Genomic DNA, 27857 nt, shown 5'->3' on the forward strand with positions numbered 1-27857 from the left:
ATGGGGTACTGTGTTCACAATATTCGTTTAGGACTTAGTTTTGTTAGAGGTGATGTGTAAATTGTGGTCTCGTAGTTAAGCCAGATTCGAGACAACGGCTTTCCAAAATTTTAATGGCCATCCTCTGCATTCATCCTAGGTAATGGCACTGAGACATTCTAAAATGTCCAAGGTTATCAACACTTCAATATCCGGTGACTTTGGCAACAATGTAAGACTTTTATCACACATGAAGCTCACTAATCTCAATTTTTAAAATATAGGCTATGACACTGAAACGAGTTTATTATCATTGCTGCATGTACTGTTTTATATGCTGACGTATAAAATATATTCTACAGTTAAATTATCCCACCTGAAGTGCCGACTGTAACTAACGAGTGGTAAATCAGATGTTTTAGCGGACGAGCAATAAATCATAAAATCATTTACAGACAGTGGTAAGTCAGGTGTGCTAGTGGACGAGCAATAAATCATAAAATCATTTACAATCAACGAATTCTTCCCTATGTCTGAAGGAGATGCCTGACATGTTGTAACGCACTAACCAGTACTCACAAGTTTTTAGTATATTCGCTGTTCGCTTCTGTGGACAGCAAGCTTATAAACAGATGGGCCCCATTGTTGGTGGACAACAAAGCTATGTGTTGAGGTTATTCTTGAGTGCACCAGCTGATAAGCTAATTAATTTAACAAATCCACCTCCAGCGCCGCATGTTGGTCACACTGTTCAGTACATTTTTTCGTTTCTGATTGTGCATGTCATAGAATAACATTAGCAAATGTGGAAATCTTATGAATTCTGAAAGGTGTTAATGCTTCCTCCCGTAAATTATTTTATCACATTCATCGAGGTTGTTTTCGTCTCAGCTAATACAATTTACTACTGTGTTACGTCTATAATTATATTTCTTAGTCAACTGAATCATTACTTTCGTTCCTCATCTATTTGTATGTTTGTTGTTTCATTCAGTACAGAGTAATAGGCAAGGAGCATCTGAAATGCGCAATGGAAGAATTTCTTCGCAGAAATTAATTTCCTTCATATAGTTTGTCTTGAATATTAATTTAGAATTTAGTACAAAACTTATTTGTATCGTATGATCATAAGAATCAGTGACGCCGCTTAGAAAATCGCGTGTCACTCAGAAAAGGGTTATCAGTTTCACTGTTTTAATGCACGGTTTCATTCCTTGTTGTTTTTGGAAGTTACGCCACATTGTGTGTGTGTGTGTGTATATATATATATATGTGTGTGTGGTGTAACTATGTTGATAGACATATTTTCCTGGGAGAAAAATGTGAACTCTTGGCAGCTGTCAAGCAAAGAAAACTCATTGTTACTTTTTTAAAGTATATTTTATTACTATATTGTGCTTGATACATCAGGCGCAGCTGTGATCAAAGAAAAGTGTAATGGCATTCTTTTTAATTGCTTGGCTACCTATTTGCTGCCAAAATGTGTGTTCAACTGGAGTGGTGCATTCTTGATAATTCCTGAAACAAATTCATTAACTGATGTTTTAGGGAGAATTTCTTCTCTATATAACCTTCAGCTTCAATATTACCTAAATAAGTATTTACAAAGTACATACATTAATATTAATGGTGTGCTCCTGGGTATACAGCCGAGTTGTTGTTTGTATTACAAGGGAAAGAACAGCTGGTCTGTATATCCAGAATCACACCACTGATCAGTCACACGCGGATAATGTGCGATATCACAATACATGGGTTATGTTTATAGATATGATTTTCAAAATAATTATTTTTGCATTATCTAATCTTATCTTATATGTTTCAGTGGAAAGCATATGTGTTTTACGCTACTTGCATATTGTGTCTGACAAAATCGTATCACGATGTTATACTGTTTACTATGGAAAATGTACTTAAGCATGGACTGTCTCTGTGACGTTACATTATTACTAACATATACTTCCCTATATGATATTTCCTTCAGAGATGCGTACACAATGCTATATTTACCACACATATGGCAAAGCTATTTGTAGTATAGTTTTTCTTTTATCAATTGCTTGTTCAGAAGATATAAAAAGGTGTGAGACACAGTTGGTGCGTGAGTGCACCAACTGTAGTTTCTAAATGTCCCTATCTCAGGACAGATGAACAGATCAGGAGAATAAGGAGGTGGCCGCTGTTGCACATGAAACGATCTGGGGTGCAACTAAAATAATTCCATAAGGACGAGTTGAGTCATGAACATCTAGAAACTGGAGTTTAACTTTAGAGATAAAAATGCGTATAAAACTAGCATCATTGAATAAACTTCAAGGACAGTCTGGTTTAGATTTACTGTAATAGACAACTGTTCTGAGCATTCCTCAACCGTTATCGTGCGTATTGGCTGCCCTTATCGCTTACAGCGGCCTGTAGATTTCCCGAAGTCAGTAGTCTACATGATCTCTAAGATCTCAAAATCGGGGAAACTGATTTTATTTCACTACAATTTCTGAAATGTATTATTAAACGTATTCATTAATCTACAAAATGTCAATTTCGTTCTTTAAGCATGGTACACATAGTTAAGATTACCCAGTCGATGTTACATATGAAAAAGAAAAATCTTTCAGACAAAGAAAAGGTACAATTTAAGAAATTTATTCAAAGCAGATAATTGTGGAATATTTCCGTGTTTGAAATTTGCGATTTTTCCCACTTTTCAGCAGGTTCCTCTGAATGTGAGGTACACAAACCGATTCGACCTTCAAGTTTGTTTAAACGCTCGTAACCTGAAGAACATTTCTGAGTGCAATTGCTAGTAAATTACGTATGGGACACCCTGCATTTGTATCATGAAAAGTTTAGTGCGGGAAATGTCTCACTGAGAGATGTTTCGAAAAAGTATCAGGTACACATGATATATCTTACTACGAAGTTTGCCGCTACATCACAGTGTCAACCCTCAAACTAGTCTTTATACGCCACTGTAGAAAACTTACACAGTTAATAGTCAAGGGTACCTTGAGAAGTTTTAGTTACGCTATAGGCAGCAAGAAGTCTTACAACCGAAATGAAATGATTTACTGGCAAACATTGTTTTGAATGCTCTGATGATTACCAGTATAACATATTATCATTAGTTTAGCCTTTGTATGGTGTTATATCGTTACCTGCAGCGCATACAAGGCGGACTTAATGGGCTGACGACAGCCCTAATCTTAGATTACACTGCAAATGTGCAAGTGCTGCAAGACTATACCAATACATTTCCTTGGGGATTATTAATTACAATAATCGGTTGGCTGTGACCAGTAACATGAACCGTCGTCAAAGTTACACTGTGCTGCATGAAAGCGGTTATACTAAATATATTGATATTACGAAATAACATATGTTATAAATATTAACCAAGTAACTTAAATACGTTGCAGCATGGAATTAATAATACAGAAGAAAAATAGTACGAGTTGAATCTTAAGTAGTTAGAAACATTTTGTTATTCCTGGTTGGTTAGACGGAAAGAAAGAAGAAATAGATTTTAGTTACCTCAGTCATGATGCACTTAACGATAGCGTATGCCCTTTCACAAAGGTCGACTTCACCTGAAACATGAATGTACTAATTAATGAACTTTCCTTATTTTTTGCGAGGAAAAATATTTATGAATCTACAGATACACATTTCACAAACACGTGACAATTGTTCACTGGATAGTAATGATCGTAGGCGAGTTTAGTGACTCGTTCTGAGGTACAGCATTCGTACTTGAGAAAATCTTTATATTCACATAATTACTGAAAAGTATTTAAACTTGTGTTGTTGTTTAGAAACAGTCGCCGATTTTCTTTGAATTCGTTTACTAACTGTCATGACATATTTTGGATCTAACGCATCTGATGAACTATTATAAATGCAAAAAATTTTACAGAAACGCAAAATTCATATAACAGGCAGTTCTAAACGAACAACATTCAAGAACAATCAGGTTTTTTATACAGAAATAAATACCGTTTTAGATACAAACACATGAGACTCATGAGACTGTGACTTTGTCTTTATATACTGTCACTACCAATATGTAAAATAACAGGTATCACCAATAGTTGCACTTTCAATCCTGACTGTTGAAATAGCAGACAAGCAATGGCCAGCACCAACGTGTGGGCCGGGAGGAAGGCTCGGCCACGCTAGGTTATGTAACAGTGTCAATGCACGTTTGAACAGCGCACCACAGATTCGTGTCCAAAGCAAGTACTACATTTAAAATTTTAAGAGGCAGTTGCTAAGAGTAAGTGTCAGTATACAAAATATTTAAAAATTGCTTGCCTACATATGGGCAAATATCTTTCTTATAAAAATTCATTTTATCATAAAGCCAGCGTATAAAATTATTTAGAAGGCTTTTTGTTTGTATACACATCTAAAATTGTCACGATATAGCCAAAAGAAAACTGTTAGAATCCTAGATGGTTAAGTAAACATAAAAACACATTTTCATTTTTATTACAAAACAGAAGTTCTTAACTTTTATAAGAAACTTTCTTTCCCGTAAAATTTCTAACATAACATCTGTTACTTTTGTATGTTTACAACTGGTCCTCAGATGATGGGTTAAATCCGAAACGCTTCATGATGGTTAATAAACAATTTCATAGAAAACGGGCTACTGTTTTTAAGCAACCTCACAGTGTTTTTAAATTCTTTCCAATAATTATATTCATAATCGTTATGTGCCTCTACAAGGACTTTCAGTCTGATTTAGATTTTATATTCACATTCGCTATGAAATAAATTGTCACACACAAACAAGGTGCAAAATTTTAATTGGCGTGGAAGCACACTATGTAATGGTAAAGTAGTCTCGATTTCGAAGATATTACCACATCCAGAAGCGTTGAAAAGTGATAGGTTGGTGACCCCAAAACAAGACGATAGGGAAATATGGAAAGGCAAGCTACGTAGAACTCTGCGTTATACAGGTAGCGGATCTCAAACACAATACCTTACTCACCAATATTGTGGCACAGTTCTGTACCCATTACAGTACTTTCACCATACTTTATCAGTGTACGAGCTGCATTTTATTTTAAATGGTGGCGATGAATTGGTGAACTAATCGGTTTTCAGTGTTACTTATAAAATAAGACAAATCTGCATGAAAACTTCCATATATGATTCTCTCGTGTCGTCTGCTTTAAATCAATGAGTGTGTTGGGCAAACAAAGCTCTTTAACAGTTCCACTGCATTTAATAGCGATGAATGAAATTGCTAACCGGAAATTGCAACGAAACATGTATCAGGTACTAATTTTTAGACAAAGAATTGTGATACGGGAGGGTATACGACATGTGGGTCACCGATTTTTGTTAAGTTTTATGAGGACGCTCTATATTGAATAATAAAGAGACACATGTTTCGTCTTTTTGCTAGACACACCTTAGTTTCTGAAAAAAAATCGAGGATAAAGTTGATGACGGAAAATTATATTTCCAGTGATATATACTGAAAGAGGGCAAAAAACCAAACATTTTCATCAATATAATATGGAATCCAAAGTTAACAATGTTTAATGTTTCTGTGTTTTCGTGCTGTAGCTTGGAAAGCCGTCAATCAGTGTCTCTCTTAGCGCGGTCGGTGGGCGAGCGGTCAAACCGTTAGACTACCAAGCCGGCAGCCCATATTCGATTCTCGGTTGCGGCATTGTTTTCCATGCAATATTTTTCTCAGTGTATCTGATAATATTCTCGTAATCGGAATATTTTTTTGCCTTCTTCTGAAGTAAAACATCGGGAGGTGTGATTAATAATCAAATACATATATCTCATAATGTACTGAGTTACTTTCTTCGTCGTGCATACTACAACAATACATCTAAAGTACTCTCTGTTATTGTGTAAGCCTAACTGATCGTCTGTTCGTGAGCGTTCTCGCATTCAGTCGGGTGAAACTAATCATACAAACAGGCAAAATATAAATATTCTTCACGTCATGCCGAGTACATGAACGGAATCTCATCGCATTGACATGTTTTCTGATACATTGTTTGTGAAAAAATGTCTGATTCACGTTAATAAAAATAGATTGGATGCGTACCAAGCGTATGGAAGCATATCTTGAAAGACAGGCGTGGACAACCGGTTATGGAGCAACGCTTGAATCTTGATAGCATCCGCCCTATCTTCTAATTATCTGCTCTGCTGTGATGTCACACGATTTTGAAGTAGAGCGATGAAATTCTTTACTTGTCAGAAAAAGTAAGCGTCACACCGTTGACAAAGAAAGGTACATGTGTGGGGTGTCATTTTCACGGAGCAGGTCGGTTGAGCATCATCACCTCTGAAAGCCCTATCCAGCGCCTCATGTATCATGATGAAGGTAAGTGTCAATACATTGTATATATTCTACTGATTGTTAATCACACCTCCAGATTTTTCCTAAAAAATAAGCAAATAAAAAATAAATAAAACAAATTAAAAGGAAATAATATTCTGATAATGGGAATGCCGTTAGCAAAATGCCGACGAAAATATCGAATGAAAGAAAGCCACCTTCAAGAATCGAATACGAACCATCAGTTTGGTAGTCTAATGCCTTGACCTCCCGACAGCCGATTTCGCTCTGCTGAAAGCACACTGAATGAGGGTACCAAAGTTACAGCATGAAAATGCAAAACCGCTAATAACACGAACGTTATTAACGCTGGATCCCATATTAGTAAAAAATGTTTGTTTTTAGATACTCTTTCGACGTATAACGCTGAAATTACGAATTTCCTTCATAAAGTTTGACCTAGATTTTTTTTCAAAATCTAGGATATGTATACGAAAAGTTTTCAGTATGGAATGTTCTTGCAAAACATGGTTAAAATCGGTGACCTAAGTGGCAGATCCTTCCCTTGTGAGAAATCATTCCCGGCACAACCACGTTCCCATCGGAATACCATATTAACTGCTCCAGATGATTCCCGAAGTAATAATCCTCAAATATGTTTTGCCCTCTTTCAAAAAAAATCTGAACCAGAAAGGTGTTATATTGCAACATCACTGTTTTGTTGTTTTTATGGCCATGAAATAATTGTGACTAATGATTTTTTCCTTGTTGTTTCACCCCGTCGCAGACTACATGTGACTGGGATTTAAAATACACAGAAGCAGCGTTAACATAAACGAATGGTTTCAAAATACAGATAGCTCGTTATGAATCTTTCAAAAGATAATAAAAACAAGTTTTATTAATTTATTGAAAGTAACTGTTGGTTATGTTGAGCTCACGTTGTTAGTGATGGTGGCGGATGATGAGAACTACCGAGTAAGGACGGAAAATATATGATAATGTAATTTTATATGTGAAATAGGTGTAGTATTCGGTGACAGATATTGTGGATTTTATAATAGAATTTGTTTTATAATTGACCCCTAATCAAAAGTGCACGATAAGAGAGAAACGGTCTGAATAGGATAAATGCACTTACGTGAAGATCATGAAGATGACAGTGGTGGTCGGTTGAATCTCAAAGACATTAGGACAGGTGTCATGGTCAAGTAAAGGAAGCTGGTTATAGTTTCGCTGAGCGGAAGCGGGCATGTGGAGATTGTATTGTATCAGCATGAAGGAGTATATCGGCGCAACACGACAGACTAAGGGGGTTGGAGTAAGGAGAAAGTGGTAGATTGGTGACAGCTTTGTGGGAATCGTAAAAAATATATAGGTAATCGGGTATGCAAGTGTAGGTGAGTAGAGGCATTTTATAAGTAGCTAAACGATTTGTATAGGGATTGTAAACGCGTGCAAGGTGGTTAAAGATTTACAGTGATGGAATTCTAGGTGAACAGACATGCTGACGAAGGATTTAATCGCCTAGTTAGGTGACTTCGTACTTAGGATGTTGTGGATTTCCTGTCCGATGGCTGATACGTGGAATTATAGATAAATGAAGCCATTTCCACGCACTTTAAATGAGGTGAATCTAAAGCGTCTACTTAGAGGTAGCAATACGTTTTTATAAACAGATTTCGAAAGTAGCTGCAGTAATTACGTTCTAGAAAATAGCATCTAATTTGCTAGCCAGCGCTGCTAAAATATGGTAATAATAACTAAGTGAAGCACAATTTGTCGTGCTGTTTTACACTTTTAATTACTAAACTTTAGTTTTCTGTAACAAGTTGTCAGAAATGGCCGTCTTCTGCATACGAATCCTAAATCTTTTTTTTTTTTTTTTGAGTTAACGATTTTTTTGGAACATATCAGCTTACGTCCATTTGATGATGTCAACCTGTTATCTTTACGCTCCTGTGAGTCCGACAAAACATCAGTAGCACTAGTATTGTGACATGCGTACGTAATCTTAGTCTTAACTGCTGTCATCAATAACATGGCAGCGAAAAAATAAAAAAAATTACTGTCATTCCACCCATGAAGTGGAATTAATCAGTTACAGTTTCATCGACTCTTGCATCAAGAAGAAGCATTGTTAACTTACTCCTCTGTGCGACACAGGTGTAAGTTGTCTCGTTGAGATGTGCGAGACTGGGTCCGTTGGGGAAGCCCTGAAGTACCATCTTCAGGAGATCTTTATCAAAAGCTCCATCTGCATGCATCTGTAACATCGAGAAATATTGTTACTCGTTTCTCTGCAAAACATTGACAATAAGTTCGCAAAAAAAAATGTAAGGCTGTTAACGCTGCTGTATTGCGCATTACAAAAAACTGTCCACTATCCTGAAAGTCCAAATCTTGATACACACTTGTATCTGACGAATTTTTATTGGTGTGTGAGCCGTGTATCGACTCGTGCTACACCTTGTGTTTAGATTGCATTGGTTTTCCTTTTCTTCCCCTGACATGTTTGTTTGATATGTTGTCTGTCATTAAGTGGCTGCTTGGTTGTCTTTTCCCTCTGCTATCGATATCTGCGTTTTTTCTTCCGGGAAACTGCTATGGAGGAAGTGAGATCTTTGACCGGTTGTAACCTCGTGTGGTGGTGCGGAAGTAGAGGCGTTGCGCGCGGAGAGAGTGTGGTGGACACGGGAAGGCAGTGTGGCTCTCCAGCGCGAAGCAGGCGTAGTCGGTTGTACCGAGTCGCCACGTGATGTATGTCGGTGGTGTGTGACGAGCGGGTTGAGTTGACGGAAGAGCTCCCCGCGTGTTGGTTGTACACAGAATCGCCCCACGAGTTGTTGCTGTTCATTTTCGCCTTGGTGGGACGTTAACAAGCTTCTTTCAATCCTCCGTTTCAACACTGGAGCTTAAAAGGAGACACCTAACATGAAAGAGCGGCCACTACCCGCAACGTTGCAGAGAAGACGTGAACTCCGGTGACAGAGTGTGTTGTCGCGTGCCCGTGGCGTGTTGGGTACGCTGGCGACGCGGGCGCGGTCGGATGTGTGGATCCTTGCCATCGGAGGTCGTGTACTGTTCGAGCATAATTGCAAATTAAGTTCGTGGAAGGTATAATCATTAAGTAATAATTTTGTGTAACCAGAGTCTCTTCTGCCTTGTGGCCTCCGGCGAACGGGTTTCCTGTCCCTGGCACCGGTGTAATTGAAGACAGTGATCTTTCCTCCTCCTCTCTTTACTGTTCGTTGGGAGGTGTAATTTTGGCAGTTTGTTTCGCTGTTCTGTGGTGGGTTATGAGTAAATTCATGCTTCTTGTTGGTTGATCATGTGGTCGCTCATTCAGGACTGTGTGGTGTAATGTTTCCTTGCACGACGTTAGCTCCAATTCTGTCAGCAAGTTAAGCCATATTGTAATAAGTTCTCGCTGGCTAAAAGTCGGTGCAGTGACCAGCCTGAGAGTGGCAATTGTGTTTACGGGCGTATTTAAATTGGTCAGTATTCTGTCTAGCCTGAGCATCCATGAGTGGGTGATTCGTGGCCGCCTTACACGGGTCCGTCAGATCTGTTATGTTCTAATGATATGCCAGGACACTTTTGTTAAAAAAAATTTTAAATTCCTCCAAGTTTGTAATTTTTTTTATTGCCATTAATCGTGTGTTTTCTGAGACCTGTTTAATTTTTTTAATGGCGGTGTTGGAAGCTTCACTACCTCACCGTACTTTGTTAACAAAGTTCTGTATTTACTTTAGTAGCCTGTTTACTAACGTTCTTTAAATTTTTTAAACTGTTGTATTGCTATAAATTACTTGATTGCCGTTAGCGGCGTGTTTTAAAAGGTTGTTTATTGCCGTACTGCTAGCTTCTGTGTTTTTTAAAAAAAAATTTTTTGTAAATAGTTCTATTGTTATAAATTACTTGATTGACGTTAGTGGCGTGTTTAAAAGGCCGTTTATTGCCTTACTGCTAGTTTCTGTAAGATACGAATAAAACATTTGTGAAAATCTCAACTCGACAGTAAACTACAAGAAATTTGGCCCCGTTTCCCAACTTGTGTTGTGGCTTGTAGTAACCGTAACCACCGTGTGTGTCAGTGTGTAGTGCCAGATAAATAAAATTAACGCACATTATCGTTTGCTGCGATATTACAGTTTTCCCACGATTATAAGTGCACGCGAATGATCTGAAAGGCAAGACATATGGTACAAAGTGAAGACAGGGGTAGGTTCTTATTTGTAGCTGTTACGCGCAGCTGCACTTGCTTAGTAGTAGTTTTGTTTTGATGAGTGACGGCAAGTTGTTAAACTGCTGCCCGTCAACAACATCGGCTGCCCTTACGTGTCTGCCTGTTTGGGCTTGTGATGGGCGCCCCGCTTTCCTCTCTCCAAAGCTGTGCCAATGCGCGATGAGTTGACATGCGAGGCGTCGCTGCGGAGCAGTGCGTACTGGCGTTATGCATCATGCTATTGAAGTAGCTTACATTATACCATATGTTTATTATGCAACAAATAGTGTACAAGTATGGATTAAACACACAGAAGGTTGTACAAACACTGTATTCAACCTTTTGAATCATATCACATAGCACGTGTCAACAAGTAAAAGAACTTTCACAAATATGATGAAGATCAAAGGCAAAGAGTGAATACTTTTTTCGAATAGTAAATATTTTGCCCCCGATTCACGTAAAGTTCTTCAAATCAATAAGTATCTTGTACTTCACACTTTATAAAGTAGCCCATACAGGGTGTTACAAAAAGGTACGGCCAAACTTTCAGGAAACTTTCCTCACACACAAATAAAGAAAAGATGTTATATGGACATGTGTCCGAAAACGCTTAATTTCCATGTTAGAGCTCATTTTAGTTTCGTCAGTCTGTACTGTACGTCCTCGATTCACCGCCAGTTGGCCCAATTTGAAGGAAGCTAATGTTGCCTTCGGTGCTTGTGTTGACATGAGACTCATTGCTTTACAGAACTAGCATCAAGCATATCAGTACGTAGCATCAACAGGTTAGTGTTCATCACGAACGTGGTTTTGCAATGTTTACAAATGCGGAGTTGGCAGATGCCCATTTGATGTATGGATTAGCAAGGGGCAAGAGCCGTGGCGCGGTACATTTGTATCGAGACAGATTTCCAGAACGAAGGTGTTCCGACAGGTAGACGTTCGAAGCAATTGATCGGCGTCTTGGGGAGCACGGAACATTCCAGCCTATGACTCGCGACTGGGGAAGACCTAGAACGACGAGGACACCTGCAATGGACGAGCCAATTCTTCGTGCAGTTGACGATAACCCTAATGTCAGCGTCAGAGCAGTTCCTGCTGTACAAGGTAACGTTGACCACGTCACTGTATGAAGAGTGCTACGGCAGAACCAGTTGTTTCCGTACCATGTACAGCGTGTGCAGGCACTATCAGCAGCAGAGTGGCCTCCACGGGTACACTTCTGCAAATGATTCATCCAACAATGTGCCAATCCTCATTTCAGTGCAAAAGTTGTCTTTACGGATGAGGCTTCATTCGAACATGATCAAATTGTAAATTTTCACAATCAACATGTGTGGGCTGACGAGAATCCGCACGCAATTGTGCAATCACGTCATCACGTCATTAACACAGATTTTCTGTGAACGTTTGGGCAGGCATTGTTGGTGATGTCTCGATTGGGCCCCATGTTCTTCCACCTACGCTCAATGGAGCACGTTATCATGATTTCATACGGGATACTCTATCTGTGCAGCTAGAACATGTGCCTTTACAAGTACGACACAACATGTGGTTCATGCACGATGGAGATCCTGCACATTTCAGTCGAAGTGTTCGTACGCTTCTCAACTACAGATTCGGTGACCGATGGATTGGTAGAGGCGGACCAATTCCATGGCCTCCACGCTCTCACGACCTCAACCCCCTTGACTTTCATTTATGGGGGCATTTGAAAGCTCTTGTCTACGCAACACCGGTACCAAATGAAAGACTTTCGTGCTCGTATTGTGGACGGCTGTGATACAATACGCCATTCTCCAGGGCTGCATCAGCGCATCAGGGATTCCATGCAATGAAGGGTGGATGCATGTATCCTCGCTAACGGAGGACATTTTGAACATTTCCTGTCACAAAGTGTTTGAAGTCACGCTGGTACGTTCTGTTGCTGTGTGTTTCCATTTAATGATTAATGTGATTTGAAGAGAAGTAATAAAATAAGCTCTAACATGGAAAGTTAGCGTTCCCAGACACATGTCCACATAACATATTTTCTTTCTTTATGTGTGAGGAATGTTTCCTGAAAGTTTGGCCGTACCTTTTTGTAACACCCTGTATTCTTCCTAAGGGCTCAGGCTGTCTCCATACCAAAGTCATTGAAATCGGTTTAATGGGTTAGTCGTGTAAATGTAAGGCATGTATAATATTACTGTGGATAAGACATTCAATTACGATATCGTTTTCTCGTGATCTGATTTTTATGAAATAAAACCTATATGGTGACCAAAGCTATGCTCAAGTTAAACTGTGATGCTGTTGTTGTTTTGTACATTAGCGTGTCCAAACAGAGAAACAGATACGACAGTTTTAGATAAAACTTTAAATCACGATACCTTTTTATTTTACAATCCCATTTTTGGTGAAATAAAGCTTACACGTTGCACCAAGCTGTGTTCAAGGTATCTGTGAAAACCCCACCAAAATTGGTTACAGAGTTGTTATTAGTACAGGTACAGACAGAAGATAGATATTGGTACACTACTATGTCGCTATTCTGTATCGGTGTCTTTTAATACAGTTTTTCAGATCCGAACTGTACGCAAGTTGCTGCTATGGGCCACACGAAAACTTTATAATGCAAAACTAAAGATAAACGTCACACGAATTAAGAAATTAAGAGCTGCAGGATTTGCTAACCCCATTGGGAGATTGTATAAATATAGCAACGTTTTTCAATGGAATTTTGCTCTCTAATAGGCTAGGATGACTTAACTCCAAATTAACAGAATTGTCTATTTTCGTTGCTGACAGATGTGAAAATTACCGAACGATCAGTTTAATAAACTCTCGTTGCAAAATACTGACACGATTCCTTACAGAAGAAGAGGAGATATCGTAGAAGCTGACCTCGTGGAAGATTACTTTTGAGAAATGTAGGAACACGCCAGACAATACTGACCCTACGACCTATGTTAGAAGATAGGTTAAGGAAAGGCAAACCTACGTTTATAGCATTTGTAGACTTACAGAAAGCTTTTGACATTGTTGACTAGAATACGCTATTTGAAATTCTGAAGGTAATAGGAGTAAAAGACAGGGAGCGATACGCTACTTACAACTTGTACAGAAACCAGACGGCAGTCATAAGCGTTGAGGCCATGAAAGGGAAGCAGTGGTTGAGAAGGGAGTGAGACAGGGTTGTTATCTATGGATAATGTTATTCAATCAGACATTGAGCAGGCATTAAAGGAAACCACAGCAAAAATTTGGAGTAGGAATTAGTCCAAGGAGAAGAATTAAAAACTTGGAGGTTTGCCAATGACATTGCAATTCTGTCAGAGGCAGAAAAGGGCTTGGGAGAGTAGTTGAAAGGAATAGACAGTGTCTTGAAAGGCCGGTATCAGCTGAACGTCAACAAAAGCACAACAATGATAATGGAATGTAGTCGGATTAAATCAGGTGATGACGAAGGAATCAAATTAAGAAAAGAGTAACTCAATGTAATAGATAGGTTTTGCTGTTTGGGCAGCAAAGTAACTGATTACGGCGGAAGTAGAGAGGATATAAAACGTAGACTGCCAACAGCAAGAGAAGCATTTCTGAAGAAGATAAATTTGTTAGCATCAAATGTAGATTCAAGTGTTGGGCAGTCTTTTCTGAAGGTATTTGTCTGGAGTGTAACCATGTACAGAAGTGAAACATGGACGACAAACAAGAAGAGAACAGAAGCTTTTGGAGATTGGTGCTACAGAAGAATGCTAAAGATGAGATTGGTAGATCACGTAACTAATGAGGAGGTACTGAATAAAACTGCGGAGAAAAGAGATTTGTGGCACACATTCTGAGTTGACACTACATATTCTGAGACATCAAGGGATCACCAGTTTAGTATATTGGAGAGAAATGTGTGTGTGTGGTGGGGGTGGGGCAAGTGGGGGGGGGGGGGGTAAAAATCGTGGAGGGAGGCCAAAAGATAAATGCAGTAATGAGATTCAGAAGGACTAGGTTGCAGTAGTTAATTGGAGATGAAAAGCTTTGCACAGGATAGAGTAGCTTGAAGAGATGCATCAAACCAGTCTCGGACTAAAGACCGCAACAGCAATTACTATTTCTCTTCCTGACTGCTGACTGAACTCCAGAGAGAATAGTGGCTACCATTGTTGTTTCTGTTCTAAATAGCAATATCCACTTTACTGTAATCCTTATTTATCGGAAAGACATCTACAAGGCACGCTCTAAATTCACGTCACTGAATGTGAGGATGTTGAAAGCCACCATAATTTTGTACTGAAACTGTGTTATATTGAGAGAAATACCTTGTACAGATTTTCCATATGTACTTACCGCTCCTGTTCTATCCAGTAAGCAGTAGAACCAACACTGAAACAGAAATATTTTTGTCTGTTAATGAAACAGTCATGGAGGTGATATACAAAAGTTAATGTTTATCAGGATGAGGGCAACAATTTTGCGAAACGGTAGCGTACACTCTTTACAGTAAAATGGTTATAACTTATATTTTAAGTAAGAAATGAATTTAAAAAATGGAGGTAAGGACACTCAGCAATGAGTGAACCGACTGATTATGATGATTTAATCCATAACTTTCAGGTTGGCGCCAACATTTTCATTCTCCTTCAACATTCAGGATAAATAGTTGGGCGATCTGATGTAAGCCGTCAAGTTAGACTGGTTTTTAATTTGGTACAGTGTTTTCCCCGATTATATCACTCGCTTCACTTGCACAGAAAGCGCTATTATGGTGTTTCTAATGTTTTGGATTCAACGGTAAAGTTATAGAGTGGCATCTAAACTGCTAAAAAAGCCAAAAGACCAGTGCCTCTGGTTCGCGTACTGAAAGAGGAAACACCGTTAGGGAGTGCCGTCTCGAAGACGATGACGTCACTAGAGACGTGACACAAACTCATCTCAGATTGATTTTGGGGTAGGGGGTAGGGGAATTGATCTTGTCCTTCTCAAAAGATCCCTTCCGACAAACACCTTTATCATAAATAAAAACTAAAGGAAACCTAAATTTGTGTGGGCAGACAGGGATTTGAACCATGTCCTCTTATCACTGCGACATCCTCTTTGGTGGTTCTATCACTGCGTGAAACGGTGTTTAAGGCCTTTACCGATTCAGCTCCTACATTTATTATGCACAATGATTACAACACAGAATACCTACTGATATAACAGTGGCTTTTGGAAGCTAAGATATTAATTGCCAGAAACATATATTTAAAAGTAATTTTGCATTCGTATGTATTTTTAAAGTTACTCTGTTACTGTGCTCTCATTTTCAAAGTGACTGGTGATAGTAACATCATTTTAATTAGTTTTAGCCTAATGGTTTGATATCCCGGTTATTATAGTACCAATATTTAGGCAACTACAATCACGTACATTTCTGTGTGTTAGTAACTAAAAGACTAATGAGCAAAGAAAATGTAGAATTTCCCCACGAAGGTTTGGAGTGCAATATTTCTCGCGACAATGTGGAGCAGAATTTGACTATGAACGATTTCAACCGGCTCAGACACCCTTGTGGTCGTTCCAGTGCCAGGTTACAAAAGTGGAGTTAGCCCCTTGATATTTCAAGGGAAATGAGTAAAACGCGAAACCTACTAACGAAGAAGGAAAACTCTAGTTTGAAGTTCCTTCGACGACGAACTCGTTAGCGACAGAACACAACTGCTGACATACCAAGGTTGGAAAAGGAAATCTTTTGTGTACTACTGAAAGAAACCAACTCGTAATGTTAATCGATTTAGCGATACCACGGAAAACCTAAATTTGTATGGCTGGAAGGGGGGATTTCAACCTTGTTTCTTCAAAATGTGCCGGCCGCGGTGGTCTAGCGGTTCTGGCGCTGCAGTCCGGAACCGCGGGACTGCTACGGTCGCAGGTTCGAATCCTGCCTCGGGCATGGGTGTGTGTGATGTCCTTAGGTTGGTTAGGTTTAAGTAGTTCTAAGTTCTAGGGGACTTATGACCTAGGATGTTGTCCCATAGTGCTCAGAGCCATTTTTCTTCAAAATGTGAGTCAAATAACTTAGCAATAGAGCCACATGGTTCAGATACGAAATAAAAGTTAATACTGGTGATGAATTAACGAACAGGTCAGTAGGTTTGTAGATGCTCGAATTGTTTGCTTCCACAAATATTACTACGTATAGAATCGAAAGAAACGAGACTAGGTTTGTTTGTATGTATCCTACACGTTTACGAACACTACAGTTCCATCAGCTATTTGCTGCTATATCCGAAACATTATATGACTCTCTACAACTTGCCTTTTGCTGGTATTTGCTCTCATCTATCACGTGACCATCACTGAGAAGATTATCCCAGCATCCTGGAAAACATAAGAAGTATTAATAAATTTCGATCCTTTCAATAAAATTTCTAGAAAAGCCAACACATTTATTTCCTTTACAAAAACCTTCCTTTCTTTCTACAGACATTCGTGTAATTTACTGACAGGTTCAAAGATTTAACTTCATTTTCTTTACTAAGTTTTACAATAATCTTCAATTAAATCATACAAAAAAATTTCTTAGTTTTTCGCAAGTCTGGCAACATCGATTATCATTTATTTGCAACACACTTATTGTACCAATTAATAAAATAGTCGAGATCGCAAAAATTGCTTATTTAAAAATGATGACTGGTTTCGGCTTTTGTTGCCCATCTTCAGATCCAACGCACCACATGGATGCAGACGGCGGTACACGAAACAGTTGCATGGACCCACAGCAGCTGTTAGCAGCAGAAAGCGACTGTGACTAGACGCACATGTTCCGTGAACATATGGTGCGTTAGACCTGAAGCTAGCCAGCATAAAAGTCGAAACCGTGTATCATTTTTAAATAAATGATTACTGCGATCTCTGCTGTTTTATTCATTGATAATTTACAATAGATCTGTCAAATCTCTAAAACATGTTACTTAAAATTATAATCTTTGTAACTGTTGCCTTTACAACCAAGGTAGGTAGCATCTATGAACAACAAACAACAGCAGCCATACCATTAACGATCTCGTCCCTGTGAGCTACAGAAACGTCTGCCCAACACCGCACAGTATTCTACATCCGTCAATAATCGACAAGTATCTGTGTGAATGCTGTAATTGGTCAATCTTGTTTTCGTGGTCCCTACGTAGGCAATACGCTGGCGGCTGTAGTATATTGCTACAGTCTTCACCAAACACTTTGTAAATAGGGTTTAGAGCAATAGTTGGCGTCTATTTTCAAATGTCCGCAAATTTAGCTTTTTAAGCATTTCCGTGACGCTTTCCCGCAAATAAAACAAACCTATTACCGTTCCTGCTGTTGTTCTTCCCTCTACCCTATTAATAACACATGGATCCTACGCAGTTGTAAAAAATTCCAAAACAGAGTTTCAATTTGTAGATTAGTAGCATTTTCGCAGTATCCTACCAATGAACTGACGTCTGATATCTGTTGAACCTACCATCATCCTCATACTGTTAGACTTAGATATTTGTATGAGCTAACTACTTCAATTTGTGGCCATTTATATTACAGGCAGTTACCAAAGTTGTTTCGACTACGCTCCAGAAGTTTCGCTGGGAAGTTCTTAAGCATCCTCCACAGAGTCTCGAAATCTCCGCATGTGATTTCCATATTTCTGCAGGGCGTAAGAAAGACATTCTTGGCCATCGATGCGCTTCGGACGAAGAGGCCCACGCCCGGTTACAATCATGATTCCATAGGCAACCGCAAACATTTTCCGTGAAGGCGTTGACCGTGTTGCCTCAGTGGGACAAGTGTATTAGCAGTTATGGCGACTACTTTTGAAGTAACGAACAGTTTAATAACTTCTTTCCATCTCACTTATATTCATTTGACTGCAACTTACAATAAAGGAGCAGGTACTGAGAAAGCCACTACATAATAAATCTTCACTATCACAAAATCCCACAACGTCATCTTAATCAATAAGATAATGGAAGTGAAGTTAATTAGCTATCGGTGGGGGCAAACGTCATCTTCATAGCAGATATTATGTAAACGGCAATGAAGTTCACTGAAATTATATACGCAAGCAAAAGCACTCCGTCTTCAGGCCACAAGTGGCCCATGGGGACCATCAGACTGCCGTGTCATCCTCAGCTGAGGATGCGGATAGGGGCGTGTGGCCAGCACACCGCTCTCCCGGTCGCTACGATGGTTTTCTGTGACCGGAACCGCTACTATTCGGTCGAGTAGCTCCTCATTTGGCATCACGAGGTTGAGTGCACCCCGAAAACCGGGAACAGCACATGTCGGTCCGGATGGTCACCCATCCAAATGCCGTCCACACCCAACAGCGCTTAACTTCGGTGATCTGACGGGAACCGGTGTATCCACTGCGGCAAGGTCGTTGCCCACAGAAATTATATAAAAGAATTAAAATAGTTTAAGCGTATTTCAGTATCACTGCCTGCCTAAGAAATCGATAGTTGTTTTTCTCGAGAGCGCAGGGTGATTTTGCTGGTGAATCACGCGTGGGCTTTTGCCACAAATATTGCCGACGCTTGGCCTACACAAACGGGAACTGATGGGTTGCCAAAACAGCTAAAACCTTGGTCTTAGAAGTTGTGTCTTTCATATCAGTCTTCAAACAGAAAAGTATCGCCAAGAATTGTCAAAAGTGTACTTTCTACGTTCGTTGCTAGTGTCACCGAGCTTATAATCAACCACACCACGACGGTTGTGGTCATAAGAAACGTGGCCTGGAACACAATACATTGAACATTCTAACTGGGAAGGACCCTTAAACTGTAATAAAAATTCGTGAGACAACAAGCAGCAGCGTCGTGAAAGGGGTACTCGTACGCTCGTGAAAGGTTTGGGAGTGTCGTTCGCGTGAAATGATAATAATTACCAGAAGTGGTGTCAGCCATTAGAGACAAAACTAAATATCTGGTCTAAATATCCCACATATTTTAAATGACTTTCAAAAAGTCGAGATGCTAGTAAATGAGTAATGTGAACAGCAGAAAATAGGTTGTAATGCATCGCAAACTGACCATTGTGGTTGAAGTGCTGATTACAGCTTGTGATCATTGTATTAGTAGGAGGACATTGCAGCCCACATAAATGTGTGTTACTGGTAGAATGTACTTGGATCTTTGCCAAGTACTGAGATGGTAATTGTGTGCACTGTCTCCCAACTTGCAGGTAATTAAGCAAACAATTATTGGATTAAATTGTAGATAATGGCTGCAGCAGTGAGAAAACAAGTGTTGAGGCGAAAAACAGATACGTGCGATCAGTGATCTAGGCATACAGTCGTTGAATATTCTAATGCATGAGCTTATATTGTGTATTATCATCTGTATGTGAGAATCTGCGAACTGCGGACGCAGGGTTACCTGCCCACTATGCTTTTAACCCCAGGGCCACTTACAGTAGTTTAATTTGGAGTTACTTCTATAATATGGGCTGGCCTGGTGGATAAGGGGCCCTGACCACTTCACTGCACTCCCATCTCATGAGCAGCTTATTCCACGTCCATCTCTCTGAAGATGCTGCCTGAGTTACAGGAAAACACTTGCGTTGTCAATATTCACAGCAGCATAACTCCTGATTTTGGATCCGAACCAAAGTACTGTTTTAAAAATTTTGTATTCCTTGTATTCGTGCTAAAATTTTTAAGCTCTCGAAATACTTTGGACTCGTACATCACTTTGCTTTAATAAAATCCACTTATAGGGGATGATCAAAAAGTTTCCATTTGAAGGTCACACTAAGCCCCACGTTACATGTCGGTGCTTGTACATGTCTGCATCAGATTTGTGCTGGGATGTATACACGCTGCAGCAACGCCCAAAAACTGAAACTTTTTTATCGCCTCTTATATCTTCAAACCAGTCTTTTCTCCACTGCTTCACCCACACACCTCGTTCTCCCCCTCTCTACATCCACTTCTTCCTCCATTTGTAGGCCCAACTCATCCTCCAACCTCTATCTCCTCCTCTCCACTCATTCTATCTATCTTCTCCACGCCCTCTCTTTGTCCATTTTCTCCACACCCTCTCTCTGACCATATCCTCCTTCTGACCATAAGCTTCTGCCCTATCTCTTTTGATCTCTCCCTCCCGCTATTTCTTTTTCACCTGTCCACTGTTCCTCCATCTTCCACCTGCTTCTACCCTTCTCCCCTCCCTATATTCCTTTTCTGTTTCCCCTCACTTTGTCCATCTTCTCCTAAATCCATTTTAACCTGTCCCCAGCCATGCTCGTGAGCATGTGCAGTCCCTGTAATAAAGTTCAATATAGCACACTGGTACTACACCGACAACAAGCCCGTCATGCAGGTCTGACTACATGTAGATGCCTGGAAAGCCATTTCTTGCCCCTGACATGTAGACTGCCTGCAAAGATGATTGATTTGGCAGGCCGATGCTATGCCCAAAGAATTTGCCTGTCATTCAGGGCAGCCTATATGTGAGGGGCTGGAAAATTCCTTTTCACCAGTATTTCGTGCCACAGTCTGGAAAAACTCCTTTTCGCGAGTATCATTGCCCTTGTTGTAGCTAGGAGGTTACAGAACCCACAGTGCTCATGATGCCTGCTGTTTCTGTGCCAGATGTGGTTGAAGTCGTTCAAGGGGTTTGGGAGGAGGTCCTGGTCGTACCTACACACAGTCTTCACAGTCTCATATCTGACTGAAGTTTTTCGAGATTCGTGCTCAGAGCTCAAGTTTTTGCCATGTACATTCCTCCTTAAAACAACACTCAGTTCATTCAGAGAAATTCTCGAGATATGATCACATTTTTGAATATGTGTTGAATCCATAAAGCCAAAAACCAGTGACTCACTTGGCGCCCTGTCGTTATGACGCCCCAGCTGTCACGAATATTTGAATGGTACTAGCACAAACTGTCATCGATTCTCTTTAAAACAAGGGCAAAGTTATTAAGGCTAGAAATTACTTTGACAGAAACAGATACCCATTTGGATCTGGTTGTCTCTCCACATCTGGCATCGATTTTATAGAGACTTTGAAGTCCAATCATCGTCCCCTATTCATTCTGATCCTTGTTCTTCTTCTCTTTCAATTCATAGGTAATGAATTGAAGCTTGAAAAGTCTTCCGAAATAATACACGAAAATGCGTGATATACAGTGTGATTCTGTAATGATGGAGATGGGTAACTATATCAATCTGAGATTAGAGACTCTGGTCCAGAGACGATAGAATAGAAAGTTATAAACGAAAAGCTATCTGATACCTCTGACACTGGAATATATGTAGCGCTACTGATGTTTCAAGATTGTAGGGTAGTCAACATTAAGAGGTGGACCAAACAAGAAAAAAAATTCTAGTAAATATGGGCTCCAAAATGGATACCTTAAGTGGTATGAGCACTTGTTCACCTCTGCTGGTGTGAAATACATGTTTTCCACTAAAGAAGTGCTTATAGCTCTTAAAGTATGCATTTTAGAGCCCATATTTACTGGACAATTTTTTCACTATCTCCTCCAAAAATATGGAAACCAAAGAGCTTTCAGTAGAAGAGATGTGTTTGAAGTATTTACTTGACAGTTTTTTCTGGTTTTGGTCCGTAGTACCACCTTTGTAAGTTGCAGCACCAGTACGTGTATCCACTGTCAGAGGTGTCAGACCGATTTGCGCCTATAACTTTCGAGTCGGTCGTTTCCGGATCTTGGTCCCTTACCTCAAATTGATTTACCTTTCTCCACCATTCCTGAAAGTATATAACATCATCGTAGAATCACCCTATACATTCAAAATGTATCAAACATTACGTCTTTGATGTGGAGAGCGATTAAAGAAACAGATATTTGTTCTCTTACGCATCGGCTTTCAATCCACTAAACGCTCACCATCAATGTCTACTTTACAAAAATAATATTTTGTAAACCATCGGCTCATTTTGGCAAGTTATTGTGGTGTCGTAGAATGTATAAGCATTAATTCTGAACTGATAGTGACATAAACTCGTTGATCCCTCCCTCCCTCTATCAATTTACGATCAGCTGGAAGCATTCGATATAGACCTAATAGATTGCTTCAGATGGAAAGATCTTTGTTAATTACAGTCTAAATTTTCACGTAGTAAAAGTTAGCTCTGTTGTAACATACTATCCACTTTAGACTACAATATAAACTTGCTTGAAATTATGTTCTCTATTCATACCAATCATTTTACTGAAATTTACCTATCAGCTCTCATCATGTTATTCAACTTTTCACTTTTGGTTGCCTCTTTAGAAACTATACCTAAAATTACATTTGTCTTATTTGCAGTGATACGTCTCTTTGGGAATATCCTCATAAACTGATCCCACGAAGGCTGGTGTGAGAGAACTGCTCAGACTATTTGTAACACCTTTAAAAAAAGCCTTTTGAAGCATCTCAGTCAAAGCAGGAGGTATAAAATACCTCCATTCAAATAACTGCTTTCACCTAAAAGACTTTGATTTAATATTGATTATATAAAACATCGATAAATTTGAATCGAAGACTATGACAATATTTCTTCTTGAGAATATCCAGTTTCATATCTGTGCTCCCCAAAACAAAGGCAGTCGTTTGATATGCGTAACAACAATATTTTGTTCAATTTTTATTATGTCACTTTTGTAAAGATTTGTGTTTTTATATATTTTTACTCCTGCTACCCTCATGGCAACCTGTTCCAATCCCCTCATTAAAACATGATTTTCATGCGGACAGAACTGGCAATCCGTGTGGGATTTTAATTTTATTATGAACCACTGTATTTTGCTTGAAGTCGGGTTAAAAGCAACTTGTAATGATGAGGTATGGCTGCTTGAGATCAAATCCCAACATTATAAAAGATCCTGTCGCACATGAAGAAGAACGCAATTACAAGTAGTGGTCGATCAGCAACTGGGTACTGTATGGTGGGACAGCTGTACGTAATGGTACCGTGACTACACTGACTGTAGCTGTCTTAGTGTGATTCAGGCAGCCGTTTTTGTTGCTGCAGGAAAATAAGCATAAAAACAATAAATAAAGTGAACTTTTTCTTTCTTAGTCAGATCACCATACCACTCAGGCATCCAATGAAGCTGTACACATGTAATCCCGAACGAAACTATATCAACCAAGCAGAGAAACCCACGGGAGCTGTGAATCTGGGTATATGCTAATGGGGCTAGATTAAATGCCAGAAAATAAACATAGGTTGAACTCTGCTGCCAACGAATTTATCGGATTTCAAGTGTTGTGAAACTATGCTCATCTGTTATAGATGGGGTGATTGAGCCTCTTCACTAGAGACTACAGCGCATTGGATTTTCATAGATTGCAACAAGTTCTGAATCGATGAACTCACGGTTCAAAAAATTTTGTTTCTGTAAATAATAATTTCTGGCGACGAGTTCGCGGCGGCTTGAAAGCTATCGCATGGGAGAATAAATACTTCAAGATAAGAAATTGGCACTTGTTTCATCTTTGCATATCTTACTTTCAATATATTAAGGATATTTAACACAAGTTGTGCATGCTGGCAGATAAAATATAGGTCTATGAAATGCAGTCCTATCTGCAGAACAGAGAATGAAAGAACCAGACATATCGTTTTAAGTTGAACAAGGCACACAACCACGAATTTTTCCCAGACGTATCAGAGTGATTAACCTCGGGGAGGCTGAGACCTTTGTAGTCATCCCATATCTATTTTTTTCTAAAACCTCGCAATGGTTATGAGTTATAAAGGTGCCACGACATCATTTTCTGGCCCAATATCAGGAAAGATTTGTAGATTCCTAAGCAACCTAAGCTGCCTTCAGCTAAAATAAAAAAAAAACATTATTTGAAATGTTAAAGACGATTTAAGTCTCATTCTATCCGAATGTGCCATGTCTTAGGTGGGGATGACTATCAGGACAGTCGAGCAGAGATGCAAGAAACATTAGCAACACACCCGGCTGAAACAACCAAGAAAATAAGCTGTCGTCGAGCACTGCCTCGAATATACGCACGAAATTAAATACGACGAGCCCAGTATCGTGCTGCAAACGCCATGTTTCTTTAGCAGCATAGTTAAGAAGTCAATCGAAATAAAGCTATCAGGAAACGTAATAAACTGGCACAGAGATTTCAATTCAAATAGGGCTTGGGAAACGACACTCGATTTACGGTCTCGCAGGCCATCACAACCACTAGAGCCGAAAAACACTGAAAGAAGAGTACGCAGTATCAGTGCGACTTCTGAAAAACGAAAGAGTGTGAAAGGGTGTAGTTGGCATCGGGAATGGAACTCGCCTATACGGCTTGACACCAGCAATATTTCACAACCTGTCCAGACAGCGAGTACACGTAACAGCACAAAACCTGAAGAAGACTGTTGGGTCGGTCGTCGAAATATTGTGCACAAAACGGCTTAGCACCCGGAAGCACAATATTAAGCATTGTTTTCTGGATGTTGGAAGTACATATATTGATCAGTCAGAACATGATGGCCATCTATCTAATAGCCAGTATGACCACATTTGGCACGGATATCAGCGGTGACGCTTCTTGGCATGGAGCAGTGAGGCCTTCGTAAGCCACTGGAGCGAGTTGCCACCACATCTGAACACACAACTCACCTAATTCCCATAAATTCCGGGAAGTATGGTGAAGAGCTCTGACGTCACGTTCAGTCACATCCCAGATGTGTTCCATCGGGTTCAGATCTGGTGAACTGGGGTGCCAGCAAATCAATTGGAACTCGCCACTTTGTTCCTTGAACCACTCCATCACACATCTGGCCTTGTGAAAAAGCGCATTATCTTGCTGAAAAATGCTGCTGCCGTTGGGAAAGAAGATCGTCATGAAGAGGTACACGTGGTATGCAGCCAGTGTACGATACTCCTTGGGCGTCATGGTGCCTTGGAGTAACTTTACTGGACCAATGGATGTCCACTTGAACGTTCCCCAGAGCATAATGGAGCCGCCGTTCCGCAGTACAGGTGTCGAGCAGCTGTTCCCTGGATTCGCTCCCTCCCATTGGCATGATGTAGTTATCAGGCTTCATCAGACCATGCAACGCTCTGTTACTGCGCCAATGTTCAGTGCCGATCGTCACGTGCCTATTTCAGTCTTAGTTGACGATGTCGTAATGTTAACAGTGACACATGCATGGGTCGTCGGCTCCGGAAGCCCATCGTTAGGAGTGTTCGGTGAATTGTGTATTCAGACACACTTGTACTCTGCCCACTATCAAATTCTGATGCAAGTTCCGCCACAGGTCGCCGCCTGTACTGTTTTACTAATCTGCCCAGCCTATGACGTCCGACCGCTACGAGGAATGGCTGTCCAACCGCTCGACATCTGGACGTCGTTTCACGTCGGTGTCGCCACGTGTTGAAGACACTACAGTAGTCTTCGAACACCCGATAAGTCGTGCGGTTTGCGTGCTGAGCTTCGGGCCCATCACAACCTGTTCTCGGTCAAACTGAGATAGATCTCGCACCTTCCTCATTCTACACACGGACTGAAAGCCCATTGACACTACACGCCCCTTGCTTGTGTCTGACTAGCATTCATTCTTCGTCAGGTGACGCAGCTAGCGCCTGGACGGGTTTATATTGACAGCAGGACGGTGCTCATAAGATTCTGGCTGAGAAGTGTATATTTGCATGACGGAGGGCTGAGCTGAGGTACGTAAACAAATTTATTTTCTTAATAAAGAAGTTTTATTTTCCTCCCTTATATCCCGACAATTTTACTGTTTTCTTCCTTGTTAATTAAGCATCCTTATGCTGCAAGATATTTAGACCTTTTAAACTTAGATGAATAAATGAAGTGTTTTGTATTTGCAGTATTTTGTGCAACATACTGTCTATTCTAGTTTCTAGATGAGAGTAAAAAAACAGCGAATAAACAAGTACAATATATGAGCTAGTGCAACACTAAGCGTTTGGTTGTTTGTGCAGATGCTATGAACTCAGGCTTCTGCATTCGTGTCAGTCTCATATGCAGTGTTCTCAGGTTACTTACTCCATCCTAACTTGAAAGTAGCATTACACTCTGCCATTGTGGCCGGGATGTCAGTATTGGGCAACATCTCGTCGCCCTTGGTCGGCTGCTACAAAAAGAAGAAAAAATGAGTCATCACTAAAAATAAAAGTACAGGGTGACAATTATTGAACCATATGAAAAAAAAACGGAAATTGATTACAAACTGCGGCGTGCACACACTTTATTCAACATGTAAACGTCACTGCCAAAATTTAGATTGTGACATGTTCGATGTGCCTGCCATCATTGGCGATAATGTGGTGCAGACGAATAGCGAAATTCTGCGTGACCCCCTGAAGTGTCGGAACATCGATGCTGTCTATCACCTCCTAAATGGCTGTTTTTAGCTCAGTGGATGTTTTTGTGTTATTGGTGAAGATCTTAATATAGCCCCACAATAAAGGAGTCGAATGTGTTCAGATCCGGAGAATAAGGCTGTTTACCTATTGCTTTCGCAAATACAGGCAGGTACCAATATCCAACGAGTGTATTTCGCTCTGCCTACAAAGCTCGACTTCTGCCTGCTGCTGCATTTAGCACTCTTGTCAAAGCAAGTGGGACGTTACGTAACCGCTCGCAGCATGCGCCTTTATTAACTTTTTTGTCATAACGTAGACAATTCCTTGGTGGATTTTGTAGTTTCTATGATGATTCTTTGTCTTATTTTATGTATTAACTGTCTGAAGATGACCACTGACACGTTGCTGCAATGTGAAATGCACAGATGTAAAGATTGCATCGTAAAGAGAAACGTCATATGTACAGAACATGTGTGACGCTCAGCACTGAAATTAAGAATGTGAAAAAGTGTGATTTATTCACAAACATAAATCTGTTTACAATATGGGTGTGGTTTCTAGTTCTAGAAAACCGAGTGGACCACGCAGTTAACTGCAACTTACTGCTGGAGCAGACGATATGCTGCGGACCAAAACATGTATGTAACTGAAAATATTAGTCATGTGAAGACGGGCACGGTGGCCCTAAAGCGGTTATGGCGTTGGAATGAATCATTTTAAAAGTACTTGTGCTTGGTTTCGTGAATCACCAACTACAAGAACAATGCTGGAGACACCACGATTACAAATTCATGTCCTACAATATCCAAAAAAAGCTCCAAACCCTTCGAAAATTAAAAATAATCTTAATGATAACATGGCTTATACAGCCTGAGGATACTCACAAGCAAAGCCGCTGCAATTAGCAGCCACACGGCAACGCAGCAAGTAAACAGTGTCTTCATTGTTGTGCGGTCCAGCGTCGGTCAGCCGAGGGAGAGTGCCGGAGCAAGCTGCGTCGGCCACCGCCTGCTGCCGCCCTTTATACCGCACTGACAGCGTC

General features: G+C 40.1%; 1 protein-coding gene across 1 annotated transcript; it reads right to left on the reverse strand.

The window, feature by feature from the left end:
• Positions 1–1337: 1337 nt before the first annotated feature.
• LOC126203530 (uncharacterized) lies at positions 1338–27857 on the reverse strand. Its single transcript, XM_049937853.1, has 7 exons — positions 27700–27857; positions 26496–26583; positions 16801–16862; positions 14850–14885; positions 8445–8562; positions 3511–3566; positions 1338–1497 (listed from the first exon to the last, which is right to left on the reverse strand). The coding sequence occupies exons 1-7, from the start codon at positions 27757–27759 to the stop codon at positions 1468–1470; spliced, it is 450 nt and encodes a 149-aa protein (XP_049793810.1). The 5' UTR covers positions 27760–27857; the 3' UTR covers positions 1338–1467.

This window comes from Schistocerca nitens, chromosome 9 (genome assembly GCF_023898315.1).
Source record: "Schistocerca nitens isolate TAMUIC-IGC-003100 chromosome 9, iqSchNite1.1, whole genome shotgun sequence".
Classification (NCBI taxonomy): Eukaryota; Metazoa; Arthropoda; class Insecta; order Orthoptera; family Acrididae; genus Schistocerca; species Schistocerca nitens.